The sequence below is a fragment of the Natrix helvetica genome (genome assembly GCF_964273705.1).
Source record: "Natrix helvetica genome assembly, chromosome: 12".
Lineage (NCBI taxonomy): Eukaryota > Metazoa > Chordata > Lepidosauria > Squamata > Natricidae > Natrix > Natrix helvetica.
This window is the reverse complement of record NC_138556.1, coordinates 10,130,777-10,145,851: the sequence shown is the minus strand read 5'-3', so window position 1 is coordinate 10,145,851 and position 15,075 is coordinate 10,130,777. Positions and strand designations below refer to the sequence as shown.

The following is a 15,075-nucleotide window of genomic DNA, read 5'->3' as shown; positions in this document are numbered from 1 at the left end:
AAAAATAAAAAAAAAATGTAACAGCATTCAAAAATAAACCCCATCAGAGAAAAAGGCAAACAGATAGTGAAGGTCTCACTTGTTTCCAATTATATGTTCATTTGTTTTCTCTTCTGAGGTTGGGAGCTTGCTTTTAGCATATTTTCTTTCTTCAGCCTTTCCAAAAGACTAAAGTTGTCCAGTTTATTTCTCGTTTAGTAACTAGATTTTAGGTTTTACATTGTTCCAGATGGATGTGCTTTACACTGCTTTTCAAATATGCTTTCTTCTAATATTTCTTTCTTTACTGGTTCTGGCACGCTATCTTATGCCTGACATTTACTACTCAGCTTTTTTGTCTTCTAGTGTTATATTAATATCATGAAAAGATTACAGGTTTCTGTTTTATCTGTCAGATTAGTTCTTCTCCTGTAATTCTACATTATTTAATTTAAATGTTCTCTGTGTGAATCTTTTTTTCCCCCTTTTAATGGTCTGTAAAGCAATAAACCGCAATAATCCTACATAAATCTAGGAGTAGGTCTCACTGATCTGTGTGGGACTGATATATGAATAAGGATATTGAAGTTAGGCTGTCATCTTATTACCTGAACCTGTTCTGGTTCTCCTCTATAGCCATGATGGCGAACCTACGGCAGCGTGCCAGAGGTGGCATGCAGAGCCTTCTCTGTGAACATGTGCGCTGTCGCCACCTGCTCTTCTGGTTTCCAGTGTGCACATGTGGTCCTAGCGGGCGCTGGAGCACTGTAAAACAGCCTGTAAACATCCCCAAAAACTATCATAAAAACAGGCAGTTTTCTGGACCTTTTTTCTGGGCCAAAAAGGCTGGAAAATGGCTTGAAAAATGGCAAGAAAAATGCCCCCAAAACAGGCATGCATGTGCTGGCTAGCTGGTCTTTGAGTTTCCGATTCTCCAGCGTGCACACATGCACACGTTTTCCAGTTTGGGCACCGCATCACTGCCCTATAGTATGTCACATTTCTTCCATACCTGGAAGTGAATCCTACTGAATTATATAGCAATTTCGTAGGCATGAATAGCATTGAAAGAAAATTGCAATCAGGAATAATTTTTTTGGGAGAGTAAGCTTCCTTAAGGTCAATTGGATTTTTAAAAACAACACTGATATAAATAGGACTTTTTTTTTTAGTAAATATCATTTCAGTCTCCCTGCTCATGCTATCCTTTCACCTACGTTTATACTGTATTGCACTGAAAGAAAATGAATTTGTCTCACTTCTAAATTGTAGTATCGCAGCATAGAGCATACTTTTTGATTAAGCTAGTGAAATACTCATTCTGTGAATTTCATAGAATAGAATAGAATAGAATAGAATAGAATAATAGAATAATAGAATAGAATAGAATAGAATAGAATAGAATAGAATAGAAGTCTTTATTGGCCAAGTGTGATTGGACACACAAGGAATGTGTCTTTGTTACCTATGCTCTCAGTGTACATACAAAGAAAAGATACATGAATCATAACGCACAACACTTAATGGTAGTCATAGGGTACAAATAAGCAATCAGGAAGCAATAAGTATCAATATAAATCATAAAGATTCAAGCAACAAAGCTGCAGTCATGCGGTCATAAGTTGGAGGAGATGGGTGATAGGAACGATGAGAAGACTAATAGTAATAGTAATGCAGCCTTAGTGAATGGTTTGACAGTGGTGAGGGAATTATTTGTTTAGAAGAGTGATGGCGTTCAGGAAACATTTTGATGGTAGGAGTTGAAACAATTTATGTCCAGGATGCGAGGGGGTCTGTAAATATTTTCACGGCCCTCTTTTTGACTCATGCATATACAAGTCCTCAATGGAAAGCAGGTTGGTAGTAATTGTTTTTTCTGCAGTTCTAACTATCCTCTGAATTCTGTGTCTGTCTTGTTGGGTTGCAGAACCAAACCAGACAGTTATAGAGGTGCAGGTGTTCAGATCTTACATTTAAGCTACATCTTACGTCTTACATGCCTTACCTTTAAGCTCTAATAAGGTCTACCTAATGATCTTATTAGGTAGTTTTATTTCATTTTCTCAAACGGGTTGTTTTGTAAGGATTTTTTTTTTTCAAAAGAAGAAAAAAACAGTGAAACATTGGCAGGATGTGGTGCTTTTTTCATTTATTTAATCACTAAGTGAGTAAGGAGTATTTATGGATGTGTCAGGTCTACCTTTTTCTACTTTTTATCTAACTTTTTCAACTCTCTGCGATACAGCCTCCATCTCGAATTCTGATGAGTTTCCTAATCTTTGACCTCCATTTATGTTTATGTTCATTGAACCATGTTAATCTTCATTAACCTCAAATGAGTTGAAGCAATACATTTACTGTAACACAACCAAAACCTGCCATCTCTGGATGGTCTGCGAAAGTGCCACTTTTTCCATCTATTCTAAGAAGTTGAATCAAGTTGATTTATAGACTGAAGACCAACTAGAGGGGCAAGAGGTCTCTGAATAAAAAGTTGATTGTGTTGGGCTAGAATTATTGAGCAAACATCTTCCTACTTTGACTTGACAGGTTTAATTATTTACTTATTTAGAAATTTATAAAGGTGCCAAATTCTACCATGACACAATAAAAAGATATAGACACACACACACACACACACACACACGTATGTATGTATGTATGTATGTATGTATACATACATATATACACATACATACATACATACATACATACATGTGTGTGTATATATATATATATATATATATATATATATATATATATATATATATATATATATATATATATATATATATATATATATATATATATATATATATATATATATATATATATATATATATATATATATATATATATATATATATATATATATATATATATATATAATTTGTGTTGTATTTGTGCTGATAAATAGGTGGTTCCTATTTTCTACTTGCATTTTTGCATGTTTTCGAACTGCTAGGTTGGCAAAAGCTGGGACAAGCAATGGGAGCTCACATCGTCCTGCGGCACTAGGGATTCGAACCACCGAACTGCCGACCTTTCTCATCGACAAGCCCAGTGTCTTAGCCATTGAGCCACTCTTCAATCAGCTATGTGTAAAATGCCTTTTCAAAAGCATGCTGTATACATCACTTTCCACCTGATGTTGGCTAGAAGCCCCGCTCAAAATTTGTGCCTAATCTAAAACTGTCTACCCGAGAGCTGCTCAAATGTTTCCTTCTTGTATACGCAGACAGTTCTTAATTAACCAATGCATCAGTTTGTTATAAAACCAGTGTAAAACGCCAAACTTCACCAGCAATGTTGTGTAGGCAGAAGCCAGCCAAGACAGTGAAAAACAGACCTCCTCCCTTAAAAAGAAAATTCCACTTAGCCAAGAAACATGAGCTCCTTCACTAAGCCCACGCTACTTTAGACATTTCTGTTTGATTCTGCAATATTCCTTTGAATTACTGCTTGAAATTCAGTAATCTTCCCCCCTTCTCCTTATCCCCACCCTTCAATATTTCTTGTCTAATGGATCCACCTGGTGCAGAGAAACAACCTAAAGAGCGAAAAACTAGTTGCAAAAAATGTTCCCCTTTTCCAAGCGTCCCCCAGGGTTAGGGATTGATGCAGATGTTTCAAGAGCTGTGTAAGCATTGATGCTTCTGAGGCATACATCAAATCTTTAATCTTGCTGGTTATACTGTCATCACTGCACTGCACATAAAAGCCAACACATTTTCTAAAGGCTGCAGCTGCAAGTCGCTCATCCTTTTGGCAAGAGAGCTTCAAATGAGTTGACCCTGCTTTACCCATTTTACTTTCAGAAAAAAATCTGCCTGAAAAGGGGAAAAAAAGGAAGAGTAAAAATCAAAATATCTTGGATAGAAATGGATTAGCTAATAGAAAAAAAAAATACTCTCTGGAGAAAGTTCTATCTATAGAACCTGCATCAAATGAGACCAACATGACTTAAAAACAATGTGCAACCTATCTTTCTATGTACAGCTAACACAATTTTCTCATTTGGTGGCACAATGGTTAGAATGTGGTACTGCAGACCAATTCTGCCGACTGCCAGGAGTTCTATTCTCCTTGATTCAGGGCTGATCCATCCTTCCGAGGTTGGTAAAATGGAGGCACAGATTGTTGGGGGCAAGATGCTGACTCTGTAAACTGGTTAGAGAGGGCTGTAAAGTGCTGTGAAGAGGTATATAAGTTTAAGTTTTACTGCTTTTGGTATTTGAGTTAGAGATCCCGGAAAGTTCAGAAAACTTTTTCTGGGTGTATTGGTTTTCTACGGGTGCTGGAGATCTCTGGATCAAAAATTCTACTACTGAAATTAGTACTGAAATTAGTAATCCTGGTGGCACAGTGGTTAGAGTGCAGTATTGCAGGCAAACTCTGCCCATTGCTTGGAGTTTGATCCTGATGGGACTCAAGATGGCGCAGTGGTTAGAATGCAGTATTACAGGCTATTTCTGCTGACTGATGGCTGCCAGCAGTTCGGCAGTTCAATTCTGACTGGCTCAAGGATGACTCACTCTTCCATCCTTCCACGGTTGGTGAAAATGAGGACCCAGATTATTGGGTGCAATCTGCTGACACTGTAAATCACCCTGAGAGTGTTGTCAAGCACTATGAAGTGGTATATAAGTCTAAATGCTATTACTATTGCTGGTTCCCTGTTTGTGATAAGTTAGCATTTCATGGTGGAAGTTCCTGGCTCATGCCAGGTTAACTGGAAGGTGCTGGGATTGTATGCACGTGGATTATTTTCTGGATCAACTAAATAGTTTTCCTTTATGTTTGCCAATGCAGGTTGGAGGACACACCATGTTACCAATCCGCTGGATGCCCCCTGAAAGCATTATGTACCGGAAGTTCACCACAGAGAGCGATGTCTGGAGCTTTGGAGTAATTCTCTGGGAGATCTTCACATATGGAAAACAGCCTTGGTTCCAGTTGTCAAATACAGAGGTATCGTGCATAAAGATTTTGACTGAAAGAAACATTAACATGACCAATCCATGCTGTTCCTTTTAGTTGGTCAGCAGTCAAAGGAAGTCTGCATTGCCCAATCTGGTTGCAAACGGTTCTTTGGGATTTAAGGGGAAGTTGCTTCCCCTATGAGCCATGGTGGTGTTGCAGTGGTTAGAATGCAGTAGTGCAAGCTAATTCTGCCGACTGCCAGCAATTCGATCCTAACAGGCTCAAGGTTGACTCAGCCTTCCATCTTTCCAAGGTGGGTAAAATGAGGATCCGGATTGTTGAGGGCAATCACCCGACTCTATCAACTGCTTAAATAGGGCTGTAAAGCACTGTGAAGCAGTATATAAGTCTAAGTGCTATTGCTATTGCTTCAATTCTCCCAAGTGACTAAATTGTTTTGGGAAAAAAAGAGAAATGGGCAATTTGTTGGAAGAATGTTCTCTATCCCTGGGCTCAATTTTTAATTATTTTTTTAGTTGTATTCTTTATTATTTTTACAAATAATTCAAGATGGTGATCAAATATACACACACATTCCTCCTACTATTTTCCCCAGGCTAAGAGAGGGTGACGGGCCCAAGGTCATCCCTCTGGTTTTAAATGACTAGGGTGGGCCGTGAACTCATAACTCTCTCGCTTTGTAGCTGGGTGCCTTACCCACTAGAACAAACTGGACTTCTTGCATTAAATGCATTGTATTTCATGTACTAAATGCATCAAATACATTGCATTAATACAATGCGTTAAATACATTGTATTGTATCTAATGGACGGTTCCCTCCAGTTTTTTGAGACAGCATCACCATTTAAAATACTACATACACACACAAATGTAGAGCATGGTAGAATGCTCATGAATGTGAGGGGAAACAGAATGCAGCCCAAAATTTAAGTATGCAGATTTCAAAGAGATTGTGGAAGTATGTCTTTTGATAGAAGTCGACATGTTGAGTTTGTGCTAATTTCTGAATGGCACAGGAAAGATACAAAAGATTTTAAACCCACAGACCAAGACAGATAAGGCACTTAGAATAAAATGCTTTTAAAACAAATAGAAATTCTAGACTTCTGAAGCAAATTAGTTCCTTGCTATGTTTTTGTTCTCCAACACTCCACAAGAGTAGAAGCGGATCAGCCTCTTGGATTGTGCCTAATTTGGGGGGGGGGGGGAGGCCAAGGGTTTTTAATGAGTGAAAAAAGGATTCAACATATAGGGTTGACATTGAGCATGTGGGAAGGGGCAGGATTCCTTGTTTTCTTTTCTCTATTTTTTATGTTTCAAAAGAGACTATTCTTGATTGAGTTAATAATTACGTCAAGACTATTTTATGTTTACATTAGCTGAGAACCCAGCACTGCCCGGGTATTTATTTATTCCAACTCTCCTTCCATGAAGGTCACCACAATTTCTAATGTTGGGTTTCCCTCCTTACCAGAGGGAGCCCCCTTGTGGAGTACTGTGAAACTGTTACCATGACAACTCCACAGCACTGTACAGTAGAAGCGATTTTATGGCAGTATGGTAGAAGCCATTTTAAGGCACAACAGGCTGTATCTTAACTGAACACACACCCTGAGGGGTATTAGGGGTGTCTTACCCACACAGTATTTGTTTCCGGAGAGTAAGTCATCTGTGTACTAAGTTTGGTTGAAATTGCTCGAGGCATTCCAGAGTTATGCTGGAATATACACATACACAGAGCCATTTTTATCTACTTAGATTGAAAATGGTAGGAAACTGAAGTTCATGGCTTGGTTTAAAGGTTCCAGAAAAGTAATGGTAGCTTTCGACTTATAGATCCCTGGGGCAACTTCTGGGTTTGGTCTGTTATGTGTCAACCCTGAAGCTGATCCAACCAAAGGCATTTCGACAACTTCTGTGTTGCCACGCTGGAGCTGAGGGATAGGGAGGGGGGATTTGAGATAGCTCAGATTCTGTAGCCAAAACAAAATACTTTCTCTTGGGTACCAAAGACATTCTCACACCTGGTCAGAGGAAGGTGGAGTGAGGTCACCAGGCAACCAGACCACACCATGATTGGACCATGTGTCTAATCGTTTTGAGAAAGTGACACACTTTTACTTTTAATTGAATGAAAACAGTGGGAATCTTCAGAGTCGGTTTTCACCACATACGTGCCAATATGCTATAACCAATAAAGCTATTCTTTGAGGAATCTATCTGCCTTGGAGCTTTGCTTCCTATGGGTCTATTACTTTCTATGGGACTTACACCCTGACATGGTGATTAACTTCAAATGTTGGGAGTTGCCATTCTTTGTTTTTAGATTGGAACCAAAAATGAAAACAAGAGAAAGACTGTGCTGCTAACGACATGGTTTGAGTTGTGATATTGTGATAGCTTTAATTAAGGTTTATGGGAGAAGGAACAGCTGGAGTGTAAGACATAAAATCTGGTAACACATACTGTACAGAGCCATAATGCTTATTGTTTTCTTTACCAGTGGTAATTGAGACTTAATGTGATACATGGGTTCTTTGAGGTGCCTTGGAATATTCTTGATTTGATAGTTATCCTAGGATGCTAACCAAGGCATGCATGGGTAAAGACAAGAACACAAGGGCAAATAAGCCAGAAATTAGCCCAGAAAGCCTTGATGATTGCTATCTTCTGCAAAAAAAACAAAAATATTTAAATAAACCATGGCTTCATGTAGAAGTGCTCAGCTTTTTGTCCAGAACCAAAAGGCATTGTGCAATTATGGATTTTCCAAGACTGTTCAAGGAATTGATGGTACAGATCATACTTGACAGAAACCTAGAAATGTATTATTTAGATCCGGGGTCTCCAAACTTGACAATTTTAAGGCTTGTGGACTTCAATTCTGGGAGTTGGAGTCCACAAGTCTTAAAGTGTTAGATCTGCCAACACTTAAACCCCTACATAGAAATAATCCTTGGCACCATTTGTTGAGAAAGATATAATTTTATTAGAAGACAAGTGTACCAAAGTTTATTACAAGACACATTACAAGACAATTGTATTTACAAGTATTAGAAGACAATAATTAATAATAATAATTTATTAAATTTCTAGACTGCCCCCTCTCCCCGGAGGGACTCGGGGCGGTGTACAGGAATAAATTTAAAACATACAGACAATCATACAAATAGATAAAAATCAAATTAAACAGCCCCTGTACAATTTATAAAAATTAAAAAACAGACCCTAAAACCAATCTTAAAAATTTAGAAATAGAACTGAGGTGGGATAGGTGGAATTAGGCCAAGCCGGCTAGCTGGAATAGGTGGGTTTTAAGTTTCTGGCGGAAGGAGCGGAGATCTGTAGTCATTCTAATGTCGGGGGGAAGGTCATTCCAGAGGGTCGGGCCCATCACAGAGAAGGCCCTTCCCATAGGCGTCACCCGCTGGCACAGCCTAGTGGACGGCACCCGGAGGAGTCCCTCTCTGTGTGAGCGAATCGGCCGGAGGGATGGAGCACCAAACCCCCTAAGTTCATCTTTTCACTCCCTTAACTGCCTCCCATCGCTGACCCCCCGCCCTCCCATGACCATTCAGGTTCAGCAAGTTATTTTCAAAATGGTCACTTCAAGCTTGGTTGGTCTGCATCTGCATACTTCTCCCAGCCAGGTGACCTTGAAGCATCATCTTGGGGAAATGCAGAAGTTACTTTCGCTTTCCCCCAAATGAAATTACCCTTCCCATCCACCATCCCTAGAGTTCATGGCAGACTGTCACTACATGGTAGTGAAGCACACAAGCAAGTATAAGGTGGTAGTTGACATTGAAAGTTGCCATGTTTGGACACCTCTGTTTAGCTCGTGCAGAGGGGGGAAGGAGTTTGGTTTTAAAAAGTAACAGATCAATAAATTTATAAATCAGGCAATGCATAAAATTAATCCTCTATGTTTCCTGTTGCAGGTCATTGAGTGCATCACCCAAGGCCGAGTCCTGGAGAGGCCCCGGGTTTGCCCCAAGGAAATGTATGATATCATGCTGGGATGCTGGCAGAGGGAACCTCAGCAGAGGCTGAACATTAAGGAAATCTACAAGCTCCTTCATGCGCTGGGCAAAGCCACTCCAATCTACTTAGACATCCTTGGCTAGCAGCGACCAAGCTTCGAAGTTGTTGCTGTGTCTTTTTTCTCCCCACCCTACCTCTCCCTTGACCTCAAGCCAACATATTCATACAAACTCAAGTGCCTGCTATACATACAACACTGAAACAAACAAAACCGAAAGAGACAAGTTAAAGGGGAAAGTGGAAAGCCTCAATCATATGTAAAGCAGTTGGGGCTATATACAGAGAGAGAAAGAGCGCGAGAGAAAGAGAGCTTTTGCTCCCGTAGCTGCTGCTATTAAAAATATAACATCCCAGAAGCAGAAGGGAAATGTGGGAGAGATTGAAAGATTTCTACAGTATTAAACATAACACAAGGGGTGAGGGGACAATATTTAACTTAAGATATGGAACTGCAAATCCTACAGTGTCCTTTAGATTCTGACTATTGGGTAGAGTTCAATTCATTTGGAAATATAGAATAACACCAACAAAAGAAAAGTTGACGAAAGCATGCCTAATCAGGCACCAAACTGGCAATGGTCCTGTTATTCCAGGGTGATTCTCCCCTGGAGTAGCTTCCTATTAAGAGATCTCATCTACCATCCTAATGCCACCAACTCTGTCTTGCCCTTCTGGCTTTAACCATTCTGGAACCTCTGTTGTCTCCAGCGTATCTCATTCTACTCCAAGGTTTCTGATTCCGTCCTATGTGTAAATGTTTCAGTTTTGGAATATATACCATTCAAGAAAGTTCATTTCGCCTCCTGGTCAAATGAAGCATCAGAGGAACATCCACCTGGCTGCAAAGAAAAAGCAAGAATGGATCGAGTATCGTTTATCTGATCGTTTTCATGTTTCCTTTCCTTGTCAAACGAGAGTCCTGGAAATGATCTCAAGGACCCAAACAAATGTCTGCAACAGCCATACGCAAAGGAAGTTTACAAAGTGGATATCTTGGAGACAAAAATCCCAGAGAATTCTTACTGGAATAATTCTAGATATGCAAAACACAGATACAGCTCTTACAACTGTTCCATTGACAACTATTGACCCAGCTGTCAATTCCAACAAAGTGGCTTGAAAGCCATCATCTCAGTGGAGGTGGTTCAATATATATATATATATATATATATATATATATATATATATATATATATATATATATATATATATATATATATATATATATATATATATATATATATATATATATATATATATAATCTTATAAAGAATATTTTACACTTCTGATCTAATCCAACTTCTCATCAATCCTGCGTCGGGTAGGTAATCTGTCCCCATTCTGGACATGCTGGTGGTATTAAAGGCAAGGAAAGAGAGAGGTATGTCTGAAGGCTCCATGGAGAATTTATGATGAAGCACAAAGTAGAATCCAAATATTCTCTATGTTTACTGCCTCTACTGTGACCTGGGTCAATCTGTATCTCTTAACACTTCAATGAGAAATGGATGTTGTTCTCCATGGTTGTAGCTTAGAATCCAGCTGAAATATTAACTGAAGGGGGCTGGGTCCCCTCTGATCAATCTATGATGATTCCTCCTACCCCACCCTCTCCATGTTTCTCTCCCCCCACCCATCCTTTCTGCCTTGGCTTGCCAACTGATTTTTACCCAATAAACTTACCAAAAAGGAAAAAAAAGAAAACCCAGGGTTGGAATCTGTTCAGCAGCTAAAAAGGCATCAAACAGCTGCATCTCCCCTCTACCTCTTCCTTTCTTGGTCAACATTCCTCTCACATTAGCAATCTCCTGAAAAGACTGGTGCATCTTCTCTCAAGACCCTGTGAAATGGAACTTCATAGTCAGCTTAGCAGGAAAGGTGGGGAAGAAGGTAAGGAAGGGGCTTTAGGAGATGGCAAGCTGTAATGGACCTTCTCGTAGCTCCACAAAAAAGCAAATTTGGGATGAAAGGAGAGAATAATAAAAAGGGCCTCCCTGAATCATGTTTTTGGGGGGGTTGGAAGCTAATGGAGAGTGGGTCAAGTCATTGGTTTATGCAGTTGGAGATACATGAAATATCTTTGGTTTATTTTGCTCATGTCAAATTAGGACGTGAGCATGTCTTCTCAATGCAATTTAGCTGTGGTCAAGCTAACTTCTTAAGACAAGTCCCCCACAAGGACTAAGTGAACAGTGGGAGGTTCAGGGTATCAAGGGGACTTTTTTTCCAGTCCACATTGCTAAGTGAAATGAATACACTTTGCACTTTCTGGATGATGGGGCAGAACAGAACACAATTAATTCTTCTGATTCTGCACTTCTCTGGAATTTGTGATGCTATTCTTAACCCAAAAGGTGCGTGCGAAAGAAAAGGAAAGAAAAAGCATGTGTTGGGGGAAAGTTGTGTACAAAAATATGTATATCAGGGAAATAAAGCATACAAAATGAATATACTAGGGAATTTGCGTATAAAAATGAATTGCCTTTGGGGGGGGGGGAGGTTTACCTGCAGAAATGACATGGACTTCCGATGGAATGGACTTTCAAGGGAGTATGTGAAAAACAGGAAAAAAAAACAATCTCATCTTTACATTCCTGAGTGAAAGATGTCCAAGAGAGAAAAGTACTGCCAGAAGAAACCTCTTCTCCAGCCTCTTGACAGAGTTATCTGGGTAGCTGACCCAATGTTTGTGCCTCAGTGGAGATTTAGATGTGGCCGAAGCTTGCACTCATAGTGATATTGAATGTTTTCTTGCGGAATGAGAGGGTTCAGGGCAAAGAGAGTGGGGGAGACCAATACTGAAGAGAGGTTTGTTGACTTAGAACCGAGGACTGCAAAAATTGCCTTTGGGTGGACTCACCACAAATTGCAGCACCCAATTCACTTGGCTGATCTCCAAAGCGTTAAGCACATTTGGATGAGAATAGTAATTGAATGGGAGATCACCAGGAAATGCTAGGTGTGTGTGTCCATGAAGTCACCAGGAACTGAGTTTGACCCCAGAGAGTCTTTATATCTGCACTGCAGACATACATACATATTTAACAATCTATCCCTTTCTCTAGGGACTCATAATCACTGCATATCTACGAAGTGGGTTGGGGAAGTGAGATTTCTTAATACGTTACTATTGCACTCTCACCAAAACACAGTTCTCAGGATTCTTTAGCAGGAGCTGAAACATTTTTTAAAAAAATTGTATTGAAATATCTGGGTTTGTAGCGAGTCAATGTCCTAAATACGTCTAATAGCTCTCACGGCAACATTGAAGGTTTAGTCTCTCCCATGTTGTGCCCATTGAGAATATATTTGGATATTAGTTGTTCCTGGACCAAAGGGGATCTAAATGATGAACCCCATTATGTAATTATTTTGGAAATGAAAGTTACAAAAGGGTTGTGCACATCTGGGAGGAGACCATGAAATCCTTGAGAGAAACAATGTGCAACCTTCATTTCTCTTCCTTGCAGCTTATTTTGTTTGCAATATCTGTATGTTTGACCAGATTTAATGAATGGAGTCATTGGCTGAATATGTGAAAAGTTTTTAGTTTAAGAAATATTGCAGGTCATCACCATTTTCTTCATTGTCATGATCCTCACCATCATCACCACTACAACCATACTACCAATTTCCATAATATTATGCAGAGCAAGAAATTTAAACAGGCACAAATACCTAAAAATCCTGCCGTCTCAAATTTGAGGAGAAGGAAGGAAGGAAGGAAGGAAGGAAGGAAGGAAGGAGGAGGAGAAGAAGAAGAGGAGGAAGAGGAGAAGGAGAAGAAGAGAAGAAGAAGAAGAAGAAGAAGAAGAAGAAGAAGAAGAAGAAGAAGAAGAAGAAGAAGAAGAAGAAGAAGAAGAAGAAACAACAATGGATAGATGGACGTTGCATTCATTTGGCATTGTTATCAAAAATGTATCAAATTGGGAAAAATCAAGAATATGTTTAGGCTTTACCCTTTGCTATGCTCTCATTTTGTGAATATCCAAAACAAAGATGTCCAATTTATGCAACCTGTTGGACCTCCTTTGTTGAGTCTTCTGTCTGACTTGTCTTGCTCTTTGGGAGATAGGAGGAAATGACACATGGGGAAAGGAACATCTTCATATCTGGGAGGTAATATAGTCTCGGTGTAAGTCATGTCTAGAGGAGTTAGCGGTGGACTGGTGGGAAAGAGAGTTGACAGGCAACACATTAGGACTGAATTCAGCTCTCCACCTTTAAACTAAGGTCTGCATTGGGGGGGGAGGACAACTTGGAGCTGTAAGCCATTCATTTTTCCCATGAACATATTTATACACCTATGAACAGGTGGTTTCTAAGGATCATCGTGGAATACGATGAAGTCGAAGTCCTTCCTTGCCTCTTAAGTTTCCTGATCACCATGTTCTTCCTTGGGTGCTACTAGTAGCGATGAAACTGTAAAATTGATACAAGAGTGACTGATACGAAGGATAAAGTTAGAGCATCTCCCCTGGCACAGCCAGTCATCTTGATTCAAGATTGCTCTTTCTTAGCAGCTAATCGCAGTGGAGAAAGAACAATCTTGATAAGGGTCATTGGGGAAAAGGACTGGGTTAAATGTCTCTTCTCTGCTTGCCTTTCACCAGTCATTTTTCCCAGAAAAGATCTTTCCTTGCCGTTGAACAGTTTTGAGGAAGTTTGCTTGATAGATGATTAGCTGCTTGGCAAGGAAAATGGGTGGGGCTCCCTAGGGTAGGGCTTGTGTGTACATGCGTAGGTGCATGTGCAAACTTCCCTGAAGTCACACCTCTCTCCAAAACTTCTAGACATTCCCCATCTGTTGTCCTCTTCTTTAAAAAAAAAAAACTCAATTCCACCATTACGCCATCTGTCATCACTTGTCTGGAGTTTCATTTCGAATTGGCAGAGTCCATCTTCAAATGCTGCTTGGGATGTAAAGGTTATAATATGTGCAGCGCGTGAAATGGAAATGACAGCAGCATCTTTGGGATGTGTGGGAGGCAAAAGGCAGTGTTTTAAAAGTTTTGTTATTAAAAGAAAGAAAAAAAGCAAAGCCAAATGGGAGGAAGGCCCATTCTGTCTTAGGAGAAAAGGAGCTCCCAAGGTGGACATTTACCTTATCTGGGGCTGATGTGACCACAAATAATAAACGGAAATATAAATCCCAGATGAAACCTTCTTTTAAAGAAAGAATTGTTAAGGATTCCATGACATTTCCCACTAGCCTATGCCTTATGTTTCACATAATTTATAAAATCATAGTTAGAAGACAACTTATGGAAGGTTTTTTTTTTTAGAACACTCCAAAGTGGCTTAATTTATTTTAATCACAGCAAAGTTTCTAACAATCTTCTCACTGCCAGCATCAACCCACAAGCAAGGTGTTTATGCACCGTTTGGTGAAGTTTAGAGCCGCAGTAAAACTTGTATAAATTTCTGGGAAAGCAAACAGTAGGGATCTCGGCAGGAGTATCAAAAGGTGGTCTCTGACTCTCAGAGCTTCCATGATGAGCCAAGTTCTGAGTAAGCAGAAAACTTGCCATCCCCTGAATGAGTTTTACTTGATATTCTGCCATTTGGCAGTGTCGGAAGGCTTGCAACTTTGACTAACCCACCTCTTTCAAGAATAAGTGGATTTCGGCAGATTTCTTGTTCTTGTTCTTAGACACAACCCATGTTTTTGTCATTTCCTCTGCCTTTCCCCTTCACTGTGTGTTGTTGGGAAAAAAACAAAGGAAGAAGAAGGCCAGTGGCTAAAAAATGACTCTTTAGAATTGATATGATTTTACATCATGTACAGAAGTTGTGAATGCTCCATCATTGGAGGCTTTCGAAAAGAGACCGGACACCATTTATCTGAAATGGTATAGGGTAGTGTTGGCGAACCTTCTTGGCACCAAGTGCCCAAACTGGAATGTGCATGCATGCGTGTGCATGCCAGACCACTGGAAACCTGAAGACCAGCTGGCTGTTGTGCGCATGCCTGTTTTTTGGCTATTTTGGGGGGCATTTGGGGGTGCGTTTTCAGGCCATTTTCTGGTGCTCTGGAGCCCACAAAGACCAGTTGGCTGGTATGCATGTGCATGCTGGAAACCAGAAGAGCAGCTGGCCATGGCAC

The 15,075-nt window shown here is 39.9% G+C and overlaps 1 protein-coding gene across 11 annotated transcripts in view; it reads left to right on the top strand.

Annotated features, from left to right (window-relative positions):
• NTRK3 (neurotrophic receptor tyrosine kinase 3) overlaps positions 1 to 10,110 on the top strand; it is a 589,676-nt gene extending 579,566 nt beyond the window's left edge. For all 11 annotated transcript variants that reach the window (XM_081964827.1, XM_081964824.1, XM_081964825.1 and 8 more), the window contains 2 exons: positions 4,792 to 4,950; positions 8,866 to 10,110. In XM_081964827.1, coding sequence (XP_081820953.1) covers positions 4,792 to 4,950; positions 8,866 to 9,051 — 345 coding nt within the window. In that variant the 3' untranslated portion in view covers positions 9,052 to 10,110. The remainder of the gene's footprint in view (positions 1 to 4,791; positions 4,951 to 8,865) is intronic.
• The last annotated feature ends 4,965 nt before the right edge of the window (positions 10,111 to 15,075 follow it).